The sequence below is a fragment of the Pipistrellus kuhlii genome, unplaced genomic scaffold (genome assembly GCF_014108245.1).
Source record: "Pipistrellus kuhlii isolate mPipKuh1 unplaced genomic scaffold, mPipKuh1.p scaffold_m20_p_4, whole genome shotgun sequence".
NCBI classification, from domain to species: domain Eukaryota; kingdom Metazoa; phylum Chordata; class Mammalia; order Chiroptera; family Vespertilionidae; genus Pipistrellus; species Pipistrellus kuhlii.
Window position 1 is genome coordinate 5158243 of NW_023425540.1, and position 14037 is coordinate 5172279.

The window sequence follows — 14037 nt, forward strand, 5'->3', positions numbered from 1 at the left end:
TTTATTTTATTTTTTTTAAACTAGGTTTCTGCTTTGGGTCTAGACCCCTCAGGTGCCCGCTTGGTGACTGGAGGATATGACTATGATGTTAAGTTTTGGGATTTTGCTGGAATGGATGCTTCTTTTAAGGCATTTCGATCTCTTCAACCCTGTGAATGGTATGTATCGCTCAACTTAATATTTCACATTTTGAGACAGTACTATTCTTATTTGAATTCTATCTAAAATGGTTTGTACCAAAATACAGAAGGTTTATATAACTAAATACTACTTCCATTGTTCAAATGAAAGTAAAATGTACCTTAATTTCTTTTTTTAGTTTTATTAACCTACGTTTTAAGACATTTCTTGTCTTTTGTTGTTTTTTTGCTTGTTTTAAAAAAAAAAAAATATATATATATATATATATATATATATATATATATATATATATATATGTAAAATTGATTTTTTACAGAGAGGAAGAGAGAGGGATAGAGAGTTAGAAACATCGATGTGAGAGAATCGTCAATCAGCTGCCTCTTGCACACCTCCTACTGGGGATGTACCTGCAACCAAGGTACATGCCTTTGACCGGAGTTGAAACTGGGACTCCTCAGTCTGCAGTCCAATGCTCTATCCACTGAGCCAAACCGGTTTTGGCTGTAAAATATATTTGTATTGATTTCAGAGAGCAAGGGAGAGGGAGAGAAAAATAGAAACATTAATGATGAGACAGAACCATTGATAGATTGCCTCCTGCACACTCCACAATGGGGATCGAGCCTGCAACTCAGGCATGTGCCTTCACTGGGAATTGGACTAGTGGTTGATGCTCAACCACTCAGGCAGAGCAGCCTGGCTATTGTTTTAATCCTCATCTGAGTATATGTCCCCCCCCGTCCCATTGATTCTAGTGAGAGAAGAAGGGAAAGGGAGAGAGAGAAAAAGACAAAAGCATGGTTGCCTCTGTCCATAGCCTGACCGGGGATCAAAATGGAACCTGGGACCCAGCATGGGACAACACTCGAACCACTTAGCAACCTGGCCAGGGCTAACTATTTCTTTATCTCCAATATTTCCGGCAGAAGATTCAAAGGTTTGATTATCATTCACATTGGATCACATGTATTGTCTAGTTGTTGCCACTACTAGTGACTAACAATTAAAGTTGGTTCTTGAATTAAGTTGGTAACATCTGATTCCTCCATTGTAAAGTTAATATTATATACTTGAGATAGGCAGGAACTTTGTGGGGACATACTTGGGTACAATGTAAATATCCAGATACTGGCCATACCTTCACTTAATAAGTTTAGTATCCATTAATTATTTGTCCCTAAATCAGTTATCTCAGTGAGGATTGCAAGTTGGTGATTTTCTAATTTTATTATTAAATCTATGTTTGGGTGCTGGTATTTTTCTAAAAGAACTTTTCCTTATTAACCAGTATGATTTGGTTCTCCTGAAACACAGCTTGCACTGGAGAAGCAGGAGAAATGCTCGGTTATTTCCCTTTAATTACCCATTTTCAGCTTAAGGGTTACTGATGATAAATGAGTTGTTACTGTTATTGATGTTAATGGTGTTGGGTGTTTGTTTTTTTTTTACTTTTTCTTTTCTGTTTGTCAGTATTTATGATTTTTAAAATGTTCATGTGTTTCAGTCAATTGCAGCCATTATTCTTTTTGATATTTAAATTGTCCCAGATTTGGGCATTGGGAGTTCCTGATTGCTATGTAGTTTCCACACGACCTCATTAGTCTTTAGAAGCTTACTTATTTTTGGCATGACATGTGTAGGCTTCCTGGTACATTCCCTTCCAAGTCCTGGAGTCAGCATGTCCCATGGAAGTCTATTCTTTTTCTTTTTTAAAATATATTTTTATTGATTTCAGAGAGGAAGGGAAAGGGAGAGAGAGAGAGAGATAGAAACATCAATGATGAGAGAGAATCATTGATTGGCTGCCTCCTGCATCCCCCTGCTGGGGATGGAGTACACAACCTGGGCATGTGCCCTTGACTGGAATTGAACCCGGGACCCTTCAGCCCGCAGGCCAATGCTCCATCATCCACTGAGCCAAACCAGGTAGGGCTAGCCTTTTTTTTTTTTTTTTTTTTTAAGTGAAAATGGTATTTAGAGACCAAAACTGGATGTTACACATGCTCATTGATATGGGGTTATTGCTGTTTCTTGACCTTTTCTTTGGAAAGAGGTGGAAAATATGGTTACGTGTGTGCATGCATGTATACTTAAATGACAAGGTCAGGCCTGGCCATTGTGACTCACTTAGTTGGAGCATCGTCCCATGCACCAAAAGGTTGCCAGTTTGATTCCCAGTCAGGACACATACCCGAGTTGTGGGGTATGCAGGAGGTAGCTGATCACTGTTTCTCTGTCATCGATATTTCTCTCTCTCTCTCTCTCTCACCTCCCTCCCCCACCTTCTCTCTCCCTGTCTCTCAAATCAATTTTTTAAAAACTAAATGAGCCCTAGATGTTTTGGCTTGGTGGATAGAGCATCGGCTTGAGACTGAAGGGTCCCAGCTTTGATTCTGGTCAAGGGCACATGCCCAGGTTGCGGGCTCACTCTCCAGCAGGGGGCATGCAGGAGGCAGCCAATCAATGATTCTCTCTCATCATTGATGTTTCTATCTCTCTCTCCCTCTTCCTTCCTCTCTGAAATCAATAAAAAAATATTTAAAAAGTTAAATGAAAAACATTTAAAAATGACAAGATCATTGATATTTTCATTTCAAAATTTTAGTAAATTTTTCATTTCAGAAAAATTTTTAATTTACAGAAAGCTGCAAAGATAGTCCAGAATTCAGGTATACCCCTAACCCAGTTTCTTCTGCTGACACTCAACATTACCATTCTACATTTGTGACAACTAAACCAATGTTGGTATGCTAACTCCAAATTTTTAATTATTTATTTATTTATTAATTTTTACTAATATCCCTTACAAGAGACCACATTACATTTAGTCTTCATGATTGTTTCTCAGGCTTCCTTTGTTTCTCATGACCTTGACATTTTTGAGGTGTATTGGTCAGGTAGTTTGTACAAAGTCCCTCAATTTGTTTTTTTTTTTTTAATGTTTTTCTTTTGGTTAGATTGGTGATGTGGATCTTTGGGCTGAATATGACAGATGTTAAGTACTTTTGTTATCACATATCATGTGTACATGCTATCATGTTTAAAAAAATATATATTTTTATTGATTTCAGAGAGATAAGGGAGAGGGAGAGAGAGAGAAACATCAATGGTGAGAAAGAAGCATCACACCCCCACCAGCGTCAAGCCCACACCCAGGCATGTGCCCCAACTGGGAATCGAACCATGGCCTCCTGGTTCCTAAGTCAGTGCTCAACGTCTGAGTCACACCGGCCAGGCATGCTATTGTGTTTTTAAGTTTCTCTACTGTACCGTTACTTTTCCCCTCCCCTTCCTATATGTTAGTTCTTTGGAAGCAAGTTAATAAATGCTGCTCACACCTGGGAGAGTTGAAAGATTAAGTTTTATCTCCTAGAGAAAGTGGCATTTACATAAACTTCTTGGAATTCTTCTATAAGGAAGAATTGTCACTTTCCCCCACATATTTACTTATTTAATCCGTTTTCCCCACCAATATGAACTACTGCTCACTTATTTCCTTCCTTGGGTTGTATGCCAATACTTAGTTACTTACTGTGTGGCTCAGATTGTTTCAGCCGTGCCTATTGGGAGCTATTTCAGTTTGGCTCTTAGGTCACTTTCTTTGACAAGCTTTTTTTTAAATCTTTTTGAGTACTTCCTTACTTTTTGCTACTGTAAGATGCTCCCGACTCACCTTATATTCTTTTCTGCCGCAGTCCTGGAATCAGTCAGATTTCCGAGGAGAATGGTATCAGAAAACAAGAGCTAGGATCTTGGTGTGTTGTTGTTCTAGGGGTGTCAGTGCATTTAGGCCTTCTCAGGCAACAGAGCTACAAGTATATGCATGGATACTACCCTGTGCGTGCCATTAGATCTATAATTGTTTCTGTATCCTTTTGCATTCATAGGCGTTCATACTCATGTCTCTGACTCTAATCCAGTGCACATTAGTTCATTCTAGTCTTCTCTCTTTTTCCTCCTGGGAAATCTCCAACTCGCCGACAGTAAGAAACCTGACTCCCACCACCCATCCCTGTGTGTATTTGTTTAACCCCACTACAGATGTAATGCAGTTTCAGAATTGTGAATCTGTATCCCTGTTCCAATTTAAGTTTAGCATTACAGAATGTTTACTTAAGGTTTACTTAATAGAGTATGTTCTATTTCAAAGATAGAACATATTCTTGGGAAAAGACTTACTGGTCAAGAGCAGGGGTTGGCACATTTTTCTGTAAAGAGTCTGATACTAAGCATTTTAGGCCTAATAGGCCACAAAAGATCTTTTAGTGTTTTCCCTGGGTGCCTGTGTGTATTATCTAATATTAAATTGGGTTCACAATCACTTTTTTAAACAAAAGAAAAGTGCAATATAGGTATTTACATTTTTTGGGTTCAATTTCTGTCTTTATTTTGGTAGTAAATTATTCCAATTTTTGATTCCAACATCCAACATATTAGTGATCAATCCTTGTTTGTGTATTTTGTTTTTGTTTTTGTTTTTTGTGCCAATTTTCAGTTTGATATATGTGCAATAAGTTGCCGTTCAGTTGATAACTGTGGAATATGGCAGTCAGATGTTGGTGTGCCACTGGAAGCCTTGTGTTGACATTGACACGTTAAACACCATTTTGCTTAAGTTCTTCATCCACATAAGAATCCCATGCATACCTATAACTCAGATAAGTTCTTCCCTAATTTTTTTTGTCACAATCTATGTTTTTCCTATATCATCTGCCAAGAAAACTTGAGAGAATTGGTAGACTGTCTTGAAGATATAAAAGCACAGGATGCTGTTTTCAGAGCATCTCTTCACCTGAAGTAGCAGATGTCAGAATTTGGCTGATATCCAAGAGGCAGCATTATGGTGAATAAGTGGGTGTCAAAGAGGCATTCACACACAAAAGACCCCTGTAGCCACTCATGAGGGGAGCTAGAAGTTCTGAGGATAGGGATGAGACTGAGATATGGTGTGTGAATTTGGGGTACCTCCGATGCATTTCTCCAAAGGACTATTTGGTGCTGCAGTGTTTTAAGCCTTGTTCTCACTCCCCTGGGACACCTTGAAGAGACTGATGTTAAATGTTCTCTTGATCTACCGTTATGAAAATCAGATTTTAAAATGTGCTTTTTCCTTTATTGTTGCACAACCTCTGTGTGGTGCATCTTCCATTTTTGGTATTTTGAAGTCCGTTTAATAATTTGTTTTGGACTTTTGCCCAGCGTCAATATTAGATTTGCGGATCTCTAGTTTCTAATGTTTTCCTTTGTCCCACTTAGTGAAAATCAGTACCATATTTTCTCTCATCCAGTCTGCTAGTCATCTTTTATTTTCTCTGTTTCCTCATAGATTCTCAATAATTACATATGTATGATTAGGTCACAATTCTTGGGATCACAAACCCTTCCTTCAGATGTATCCTCTATACCAGAAAAATGTAAATGGAGTAAAATTTTTCATAAAATACTAAGAATGTTTGGATTACTTAGGGTAACCCAAGTTAAGAATTCTCTTCCACCACTTAAAAATGGTTAGATACTCTCAATTTCCTCTTTTTAAAACATTTTAATTAAGTAATGCATGTTATTTTCTCATACAGAAATTAAAACATTGCAGGTAAGACTAAAACTCTTCCTTGATTAACTTCATTTTAATCTCCTTCCAAGGTGAAATCACTGTTTTCATTATGGTAAATATTCATTGAGGTTTTTCCATGCAGATATCAACAAATATCTGTACCTATCAAAGAACAGTATATACTTTATTTTGTTTAATTAAATATTATCAAATAGTTGTTATTCTATAATTTGTTTTTCTCTCCCACTTTGTGGTAGTTGCTTGGAGATTTTTAATATCACCACATGTATACTGTATTCTTTATAAGTGCAGCATAGCATACCATATGAAGCTTGACCATACTTCAGTGGTTTTGAAACTTTAATAGGCATTAGAATTTAAAAGCTAGACCCCATGTTTAGAGTTTCTAATTCTTTGGATCCAGTGTGGTGCAAGAACTGCATTTCTAACAAGTTCCCAGGTGGTTATTTAATTAAAACTATATACTAGAGGCCCGGTGCACAAAATTTATGCACAGGGGTGTGTGTGTCCCTCAGCCCGGCCTGAACTCTCTCTAATCTGGGACATCTCTTTCACAATCCAGGACTGCTGGCTTCCAACTGCTTGCCTGCCTGCCTTCCTGATTGCTCCTACCCACTTCTGCCTGCCAGCCTGATCACCCCCTAACCACTCCCCTGCCAGCCTGATTGATACCTAACTGCTCCTCTGCCAGTCCGATTGTTGCCCCTAACTGCCCTCCCCTGCCTGCCTGGTCATTCCTAACTGCCCTCCCCTGCTGGCCTGGTCCCCCTAAACTGCCCTCCCTTGCAGGCCTGGTCCCCCCCAACTGCCTTCCCCTGCCGACCTGGTCACCCCTAACTGCCCACCCCTGGCAGCCTCATCGGCCCTAACTGCTCTCCCCTGCTGGTCTGGTCCCCCCACCAACTGCCTTCCCCTGTAGGCCTGCATTTCCCCCAGCTGCCCTTTCCTGCAGGCCATCTTGTGGCAGCCATCTTGTGTCCAAATGGGGGTAGCCATCTTGTGTGTTAGAGTGATGGTTAATTTGCATATTACTTTTTTATTAGATAGGATTATTTGTCTTTTATGCTCTAGAACAGTGTTTCCCAAACTTTTGACATATGTGTAACCCTTCTATAATTTTCCTAACGCTGAGTACCCCTCATACTCATGAGAACGTAGAATTAGGTGCAGCTAAGCACGGTGCAGTGCATATCCCCACCAAACTCTTCCCGTACCCCTGGGGGTATGTGTACCACATTTTGGGAAACACTGCTCTAGAACAGTGATTGACAAATTATGACCAGAGGGCCTAATCCACTTCATGGATTTGTATGGCACTTAAACTAAGAATTTTACAATTTTAAGGAAATGTAAAACAAAATACAATGAAGAATATGTAGCAGATATCGTATATGGCTTGTGAAGCTTAAATTACTTACAGAAAAAGTTTGCTGACCCTTACTCCAGATCCTCCTCACAACCCCCTCGCTACCTTACTCCCGTGCCTGGTGTCCAACCGGCCGACCAGGTCCTCATAGCTCCTCCTTCCTTCACCGTGGCATCCTGTAGCTCCTGCGCTGCGCCTGTGGTCTGGGGTTTCCCAGGGCTGAGAGTGGCCCTCACAGGGGTCTCCTCTTGGTGACGGATGCTGCTTCAGGGCAGCTAGTCGCTAGGCTCTGCCTGGTTGGCACATCTCTGTTTCATCAACCCTGTGCCTTGTCCTGAACACCTTTTCAGCTGCCCGCGGTCTAATGTGGTAACTTTGCACAGGGGCAGCCTTTCTCCCATGAGAACCCGCTCCCCAGGAATTCGTGGTTTGGGGGATAGTTTCACATGAGGCTCTTGTACCTTTTGGGGAGGTGTTTTTCGAATCTCGCTGGTCCTTTTCTAACAGAAATGTCTGAATAGTTTCTGCCTTTCAGTTTCCAATTCCGATATTTCTCCCTTCAATTCCAAGGAGACCTGGGAAATAAGGAAGTAGTAACAAGAAGCTACCTGCTTCATGTGCTGTGCGAGGTACTATACGTGACCTAGCTTCAGTTCCCACTCGGCCCTACACGTATGATTTCTCCTGGTTTTCCGTGGAGGAAACCAGGACTCGGCCAAGCTGTCCCTCGGACGTGAGCTCTGGCTCACAGGTCCGCGCAGCGCTGCCGCCTGGTCCCTCCCCTGGCTCCAGGAGGACGGGAGACGGAGGCTCCGGGGCCCGGTGCGCATCCACAGCCCAGCAGCGCGGACGGAGGCCCTGGCCTGCGGATCACATTCCGCTGCGCTTTTCACACCTTGGCTCCCGGGCCCCAAGTGACAGCCCCAGACAGCTGTGTTTATCTGTCTTGCATGTCTCAGCTTGTTTTGCTAGCGGAGCAGAAACTACTTAAAAGGATCCTCAGTCTTCACCTTTCCATTCCCTCCACTTCCACCCGCGCGCTCCGCTGACCCCGCGGGTAGCGTCACAGGGAGACGTGCGCAATGTCGCTAAGCCTGCCCCGGCGGCGGCCACTCCCCGGGGACGCGGCTTCCTCGGGGACTCCAGTTGACTGTCAGGATTGGCTTTCCCTGCTCCTCTTTGATCGGAATCTTAGTTGTTGAGGCAGGAATCCGAGGAGCAGATGCTACACCCCTGAACAAGCCCCTTTAATTCTCCTTAGTACTGTGTCTAATAACTCTTAATCCAAGCCTTTTAACTCTGTGGCTAGCAGAATTAGGAGCGGAGTGGGGCAGGCATGGAACATGTCACTTTAATGTCGGCGAAGAGCAGGAGACACAGACAGGGAAACATGAGTTTCCCCATAAAGGTGGATGTTAGTGCGGGTCACGGAGATTCTGAATTTCCTTCCACGTGTAAGATCTGGCAGAGCAGGGAGCCAGAGAAAGGGAGCCGCTGACTCTCTCTACTGCGTGTCATCTTAAACTTCACTGTTAATTTAGATTTCCTTCCTTTTTGGAAATGAAAACGATTCACCAGGAAAAGACAAAACGATTGCTTATAGGACTTGATCTTTCATAGTTAGGGAAGAAAATGAAGACTTCCCCAAAGGGAGAACTGTAAACAAAGACATGCCTGTGAATGAACTGGCTCATTCCATCCCCGCTTTACAGGACTTGGGCTCAGTGGTCTGGACCATGTCATTATCAAAGAGCTGATCTGATTATTTACATATACAAATATTGGATTAAACAGCCTACACTTTTCTCAGTTTCAGTTCACAGCTTGGAATTTGGTCTATCAGTCAGGGTCTGATTAGGAGAGAGAAGTCACAGTAATTTGGACGGGAAAGTTTATTACACAGAATTACTAACTGTAACGGGATTGGAGTATTGAGGGGTTGGCTAGTAAAAAGTAAAGAAAACTCTAAAGACAATAGGAATAGCCGATACAAGGAGCAACCACTCCCCTAGGGGAGAGAAATAAAACCTTCAAGGGAGAGGCCTCAAGACTGAGGTCCGGACCTCATTTGAGAGGGCAAGGCGGTGGCTCACTGAAGGATAAAGTGGTTGCTGTGCTGTTATGACAGCAGAACTTTCCAGAAACCTGACCCACCAGGGTTCCCTCCGCAGAGCCGCACGGGAGGTGCTGGGGAAGCTCCTGGTGCTGCCAGCTGCGGGCTGCCGTGCCCTTAGGGAGCTGGCCAGCGGAGGCAGCAGGAGCCGGGCACAGAGAGGCCGAGTGCCACGTGGGCGCCCACCTAGCGGAGCACTCCAACCAGGAAGAAAGCCCTCCTCCTGCCCTGCTCTCCGGCGCGCTCTACCCATGCCCGCTGGCAAAGGAATCACCTTGGAAGGGCCCACATCCATTTCTGCAGAGCAGGCAGTGAAGGTTGACTTTGTAGCTGAGAGGCAGTAAATGGACAACTGGAACGTTTGATCAAACATTTAGTATTTATCTTATTGGTGCCCCCTTATGGACTTACACTTACGGTAAATGTGGGACCTGGTCAGAGCTTTGCTGAGGATGTCATTCCTTCCCCGGATTTGAGAGGTGCCAGGAGAGGTCTTTCTGTCTTAGGAAGGGAGGGCCCAGGCAGCAGCCAGCTCCACCTTTGCTTTTCTACCCTGTTTCCCTGAAAATAAGAAAATGTCATATTAATTTTTGCTCCCAAAGATGCACTAGGTCTTATTTTCAGGGGATGTCTTATTTTTCCACGCGCTAGGTCTTATTTTCGGGGAAACACGGTAGGTTCCTTTTTCTCCAGCTGGTTTGGGAGCTCCTGTTCCTCCTCCCCTGGACACTTCGACTTGGTTACGTGGTGACATTCCTCACATTGTCACAGTCTCACCTCAGCCCACTCAGATCTCTGTTTGAACGGTCTTTGCCAGCAGAGGCAGGTTTGTGAATTAGAATTACGAGTGGCTTCTTGAAGAATAAATATTTCAAAAACGATCAGCTAGAATTTCCACATTTTAGGAGAGCTGGTCTGTAAATTCTGAGCAGCAGTTAGTGGTGGCTGGCAGAGAGGCATTTCATTGGTAAGTATCTGATTTGGATTTGGTAACTAACTGGGAAGAAAGAATAATATTATTGAGACCTAGCCAGACCCACATACATTTTAATTTTATATATATTCTCTTTCTGAAGACAAAATTATTTTCTGAAATACCCCTTTATTTATCAGCCTTGAAATTACAGGCTTAGTAAGTAAATTGGACTAAATAATCTAAAATTTTGTTAAGATTGTGTTATTTTATTTTAAGATTGACCTCTGAGGATAAATCATAAAGCAGGCTATAAAGACAGTGTAAAAAATGTTTATTTTTACTTCTGATAGAGAACATTTATGTTTGGGGCCTTGATCATTAAGTTGGTTCTCCACAGAATTCTTTTTAAAAAATATATATATTTTATTGATATTTTTTACAGAGGGGAAAGGAGAGAGATAGAGAGTTAGAAACATCGACGAGAGAGAAACATCAGCTGCCTCTTGCACACTCCCTATGGGGGATGTGCCCACAACCAAGATACATGCCCTTTATCAGAATTGAACCTGGAACCTTTCAGTCTGCAGGCCAACGCTCTATCCACTGAGCCGAACTGGTTAGGGCTCAGCAGAATTCTTTATGGGATTTGTTATTGATATTTACTTAAGGTGCATAACCTCTAGCTTCCCATTCACATTTGTTTGGATATTTCTTTGGAAGAGCATGGCACCTGTACAACATGCCTTTCAGAGTGCTCTGCTGTGATGGTTTGCATGCCATCTCTGAAGAATGTTATGGACTGTTTTATAGCAAGGTGACTAAGAAGTTTTATCTAAGGAGTTTAATAGTCTTTCCAAATTTGTGACTGAAAGCCACATGTGGGAGTTGCATACTGACTTAAAAAAGTGTGCAAGGGAAATTAGGAAGATGGAGAAATTGCGCTGCCATGTAATTATAAGAGTAGCCTCAACTGATCCTACAGGGGGTGCTGAAACCGGACTAACCCTTCCCAGATCACCCACATTGAAACAGAGAGCTGGGCCATTTCACTGCTTTCAGCCAGTCCTTGGATGTGGGCTGCTTTGGAGTGGTAAACGCCTTGGGTGAGGGAGTTCTCTGCAACTTGGGGGAGTTCCTGAGGATTCCGTTGTTAGCCATCAGCAAGCCACGTCCTGGAAGTGGGAAATGAGTTCTTTGGTCCTGAAGGGTAGATCTGTGGCCACCACTGTGTTCACCGCAGCCGCGATGCCGGGCTCAGTTTCAGCGGAGTGGTGAGGGCAGAAAGGATACTGCAGTGCTAGAGAAACAAAGGTGGAGGTGAAAACTTGTTCCAACAGCAAACCTGCGAAGGGGAGGGGAGAGCCGATAGATATTCCGAGGAGATGGGAGGGGGTGGGATCCAGCATGGAGGCAGCAGGTTTGCCTTATTTGGGAAGTGATTCGTTTCCAACATTGTAATCAAAGAGAAGGAAGAAGAGAGTTCAGGTACAAGGAAGTTTATAACATTCCTGAGAGGAAGTTGAGGCAGTTCTTACTTGTTTCTTTTGGGAAAGAGTGGGAAGAATCAATAGCTGGAAGAGGGGGAGTTGGTTGGGTTAAATATTTAAAATGAGTAGGGTCCCAGTTGGTTTTCTCAGAGTTAGAGCATTGGACTGTGACCCGAAGGTCATGGGTTCAATTCCTGGTCAAGGGTATGTACCTCAGTTGCAGGCTCAATCTTTGGGGGAGGTAAATCGATGGATGTGTTTCTCGAACTTCAATGTTTCTCTCTCTTTGTCTCTCTCCCTCCCATCCCCTCTAACATGAAAATGGAAAAAATATCCTCTGGTGAGGATTAAAAAAATAAAATGAGTAGCGAAGATTTTAATAGATGGCTGTGGAGAGTGGGAGGAGAGGACCAACATGGTAGCCGCTGGTGGTGAGGGCACATTTGAGATGATGTTCCTGATTTAAAGAATCATCAGTTTGTGCAGTTGGGTGACTTTTTCTATGACAGTACTTATTGTGGCTAAACTATAAACATTATGCTCAGTGTCTTACCAGATTACTTCTTTTTCTTTTGCATAGCCATCAGATCAAGTCATTGCAGTACAGTAACACAGGAGACATGATTCTTGTTGTATCCGGAAGCTCTCAAGCCAAAGTGATTGACAGAGATGGTTTTGAAGTAATGGAATGTATAAAAGGTGACCAGTATATTGTAGACATGGCCAACACCAAGGTAAGCATCTAGCAGAAGATTTCAGTGAATTTAATTAATTCAGCACACATTTATTAACAGTTTGTTTGAGTTGCCACAATTCACACAAAAGTTAGTATCTTGTTTTAAACTTAAACAGTTTATTATTTCTCACAATTCTGTGGCTTGACCAGGAAGTTCTAGGTTTCATGTTGTGTCAGCTGGGGCACTAGGATGTTTATAAAGTCAGATGGGTTCACGGTGGGTGCTCTGTCCCATGGTATTGCTTTCTCCCCCACTTTTCACACATTTAGTTTGGGATTTCTCACAGTGTGGTATAGACTTAGTGGGGTCAGACTTTGTGCTTGATGACAAGCTTTCATGAAGGATGAACATGGAAGATCTGGCTTGAAGTTCTATGTAATATCACAGGGACAGTCCAAATTTGGGGGAGAAGAGAGATAGACTCCACTATTTGGTGTGTGAATGCCAAGGTCACATTTGAAATACCTTGTGGGGAGGGAGATATGGAGGCAGCCATCTTTGGGAGCACAGTCTACTACGAACCTACTATGTCCTAGTTCTGTGGTCGGCAAACTGAGGCTTGCGAACCACATGCGGCTCTTTGGCCCCTTGAGCGTGGCTCTTCCACAAAATATCATGGCCTGGGCGAGTCTATTTTGAAGAAGTGGCGTTAGAAGAAGTTTAAGTTTAAAAAATGTGGCTCTCAAAAAAAATTTCAATCCTTGTACTGTTGATACTTGGCTTTGTGGACGAATGAGTTTGCCGACCACTGTCCTAGGCTATTGGACAAGAAGAAAAGGGTCTCATTAACCTTTTCTATGTAAAGATTTTAGTAGGATTATGATATTTTAAAATTAATGTCTACGTAATTAGATATTAACTATGGCCACAGTAATGCTCTAAAACTTAATGGCTTATTTATAATTGCCAACATATCTGTGGGTTTGGCTTTAAACTGCAGGCAGAGTCTAGGTCTGTTCTGTGTGTCTCCGTTCCTCCTTACATGAGAGGACTGTGTGAGGGCATGTTTTTCTCATGGTGATGGAAGAGACACAAGAAGGAAATGCCAACTCTATTCAAGCCTTTGCTTAGATCATGTCCATGAACATTCCATTGGCCAAAGCAAATCACATGGCCCTGGGTGACATCGGTACCGTGGGTATGTACTCTGACCAGGAATCAAACCATGACTTTCTGGTTCACAGGTCAATGCTTAACCACTGAGCTACCATGGCCAGACTCTAAGCTCTCCTTAACGGTTGCAGTCATGGTTTCATAATTCACAAAGAGAATAAAGCTTTGCTGACTTAGGTTTTAGCCAAGAAAATGTCAAAAAGAAAGGAATCTTGTTGGGTCTGTGTCTGGCTTTTTCCAAAATCTTAGACTTGTAAACATAGTACATATAGTAAGATAATAATGAAAGTAGGATAAGGATGGATAAGCAAATCTAGGTAGAAATATAGGAAATTAAAATACTATTAATTATCAATATGTAAAACAGTTTGTTTACTATACTTTAACTTCTGCCTAATATTATCTCAATTTTGATTTTAAAATCATGGTTAATATTTAGTCTTTTTATCTCCCAAAAGCAAATAATTAATTGATTGTTTACGTCTCTAGGAAATGTTACTGATATCTTTTTGTTGTTGTTAATCTTCACTTGAGGATATTTTCCCATTGAGTGTTAGGGAGAGTAGAAGAGAGAGGGGAAGTCAGAGAA

The 14037-nt window shown here is 42.2% G+C and overlaps 1 protein-coding gene across 1 annotated transcript in view; it reads left to right on the top strand.

The window, feature by feature from the left end:
• The window catches only part of WDR70 (WD repeat domain 70), a 163590-nt gene that overhangs the window by 31522 nt on the left and 118031 nt on the right, over positions 1-14037 (top strand). The window contains exons 8-9 of the mRNA XM_036410445.2: positions 25-158; positions 12179-12332. Of these exons, the coding sequence (XP_036266338.1) occupies positions 25-158; positions 12179-12332 (288 nt within the window). The remainder of the gene's footprint in view (positions 1-24; positions 159-12178; positions 12333-14037) is intronic.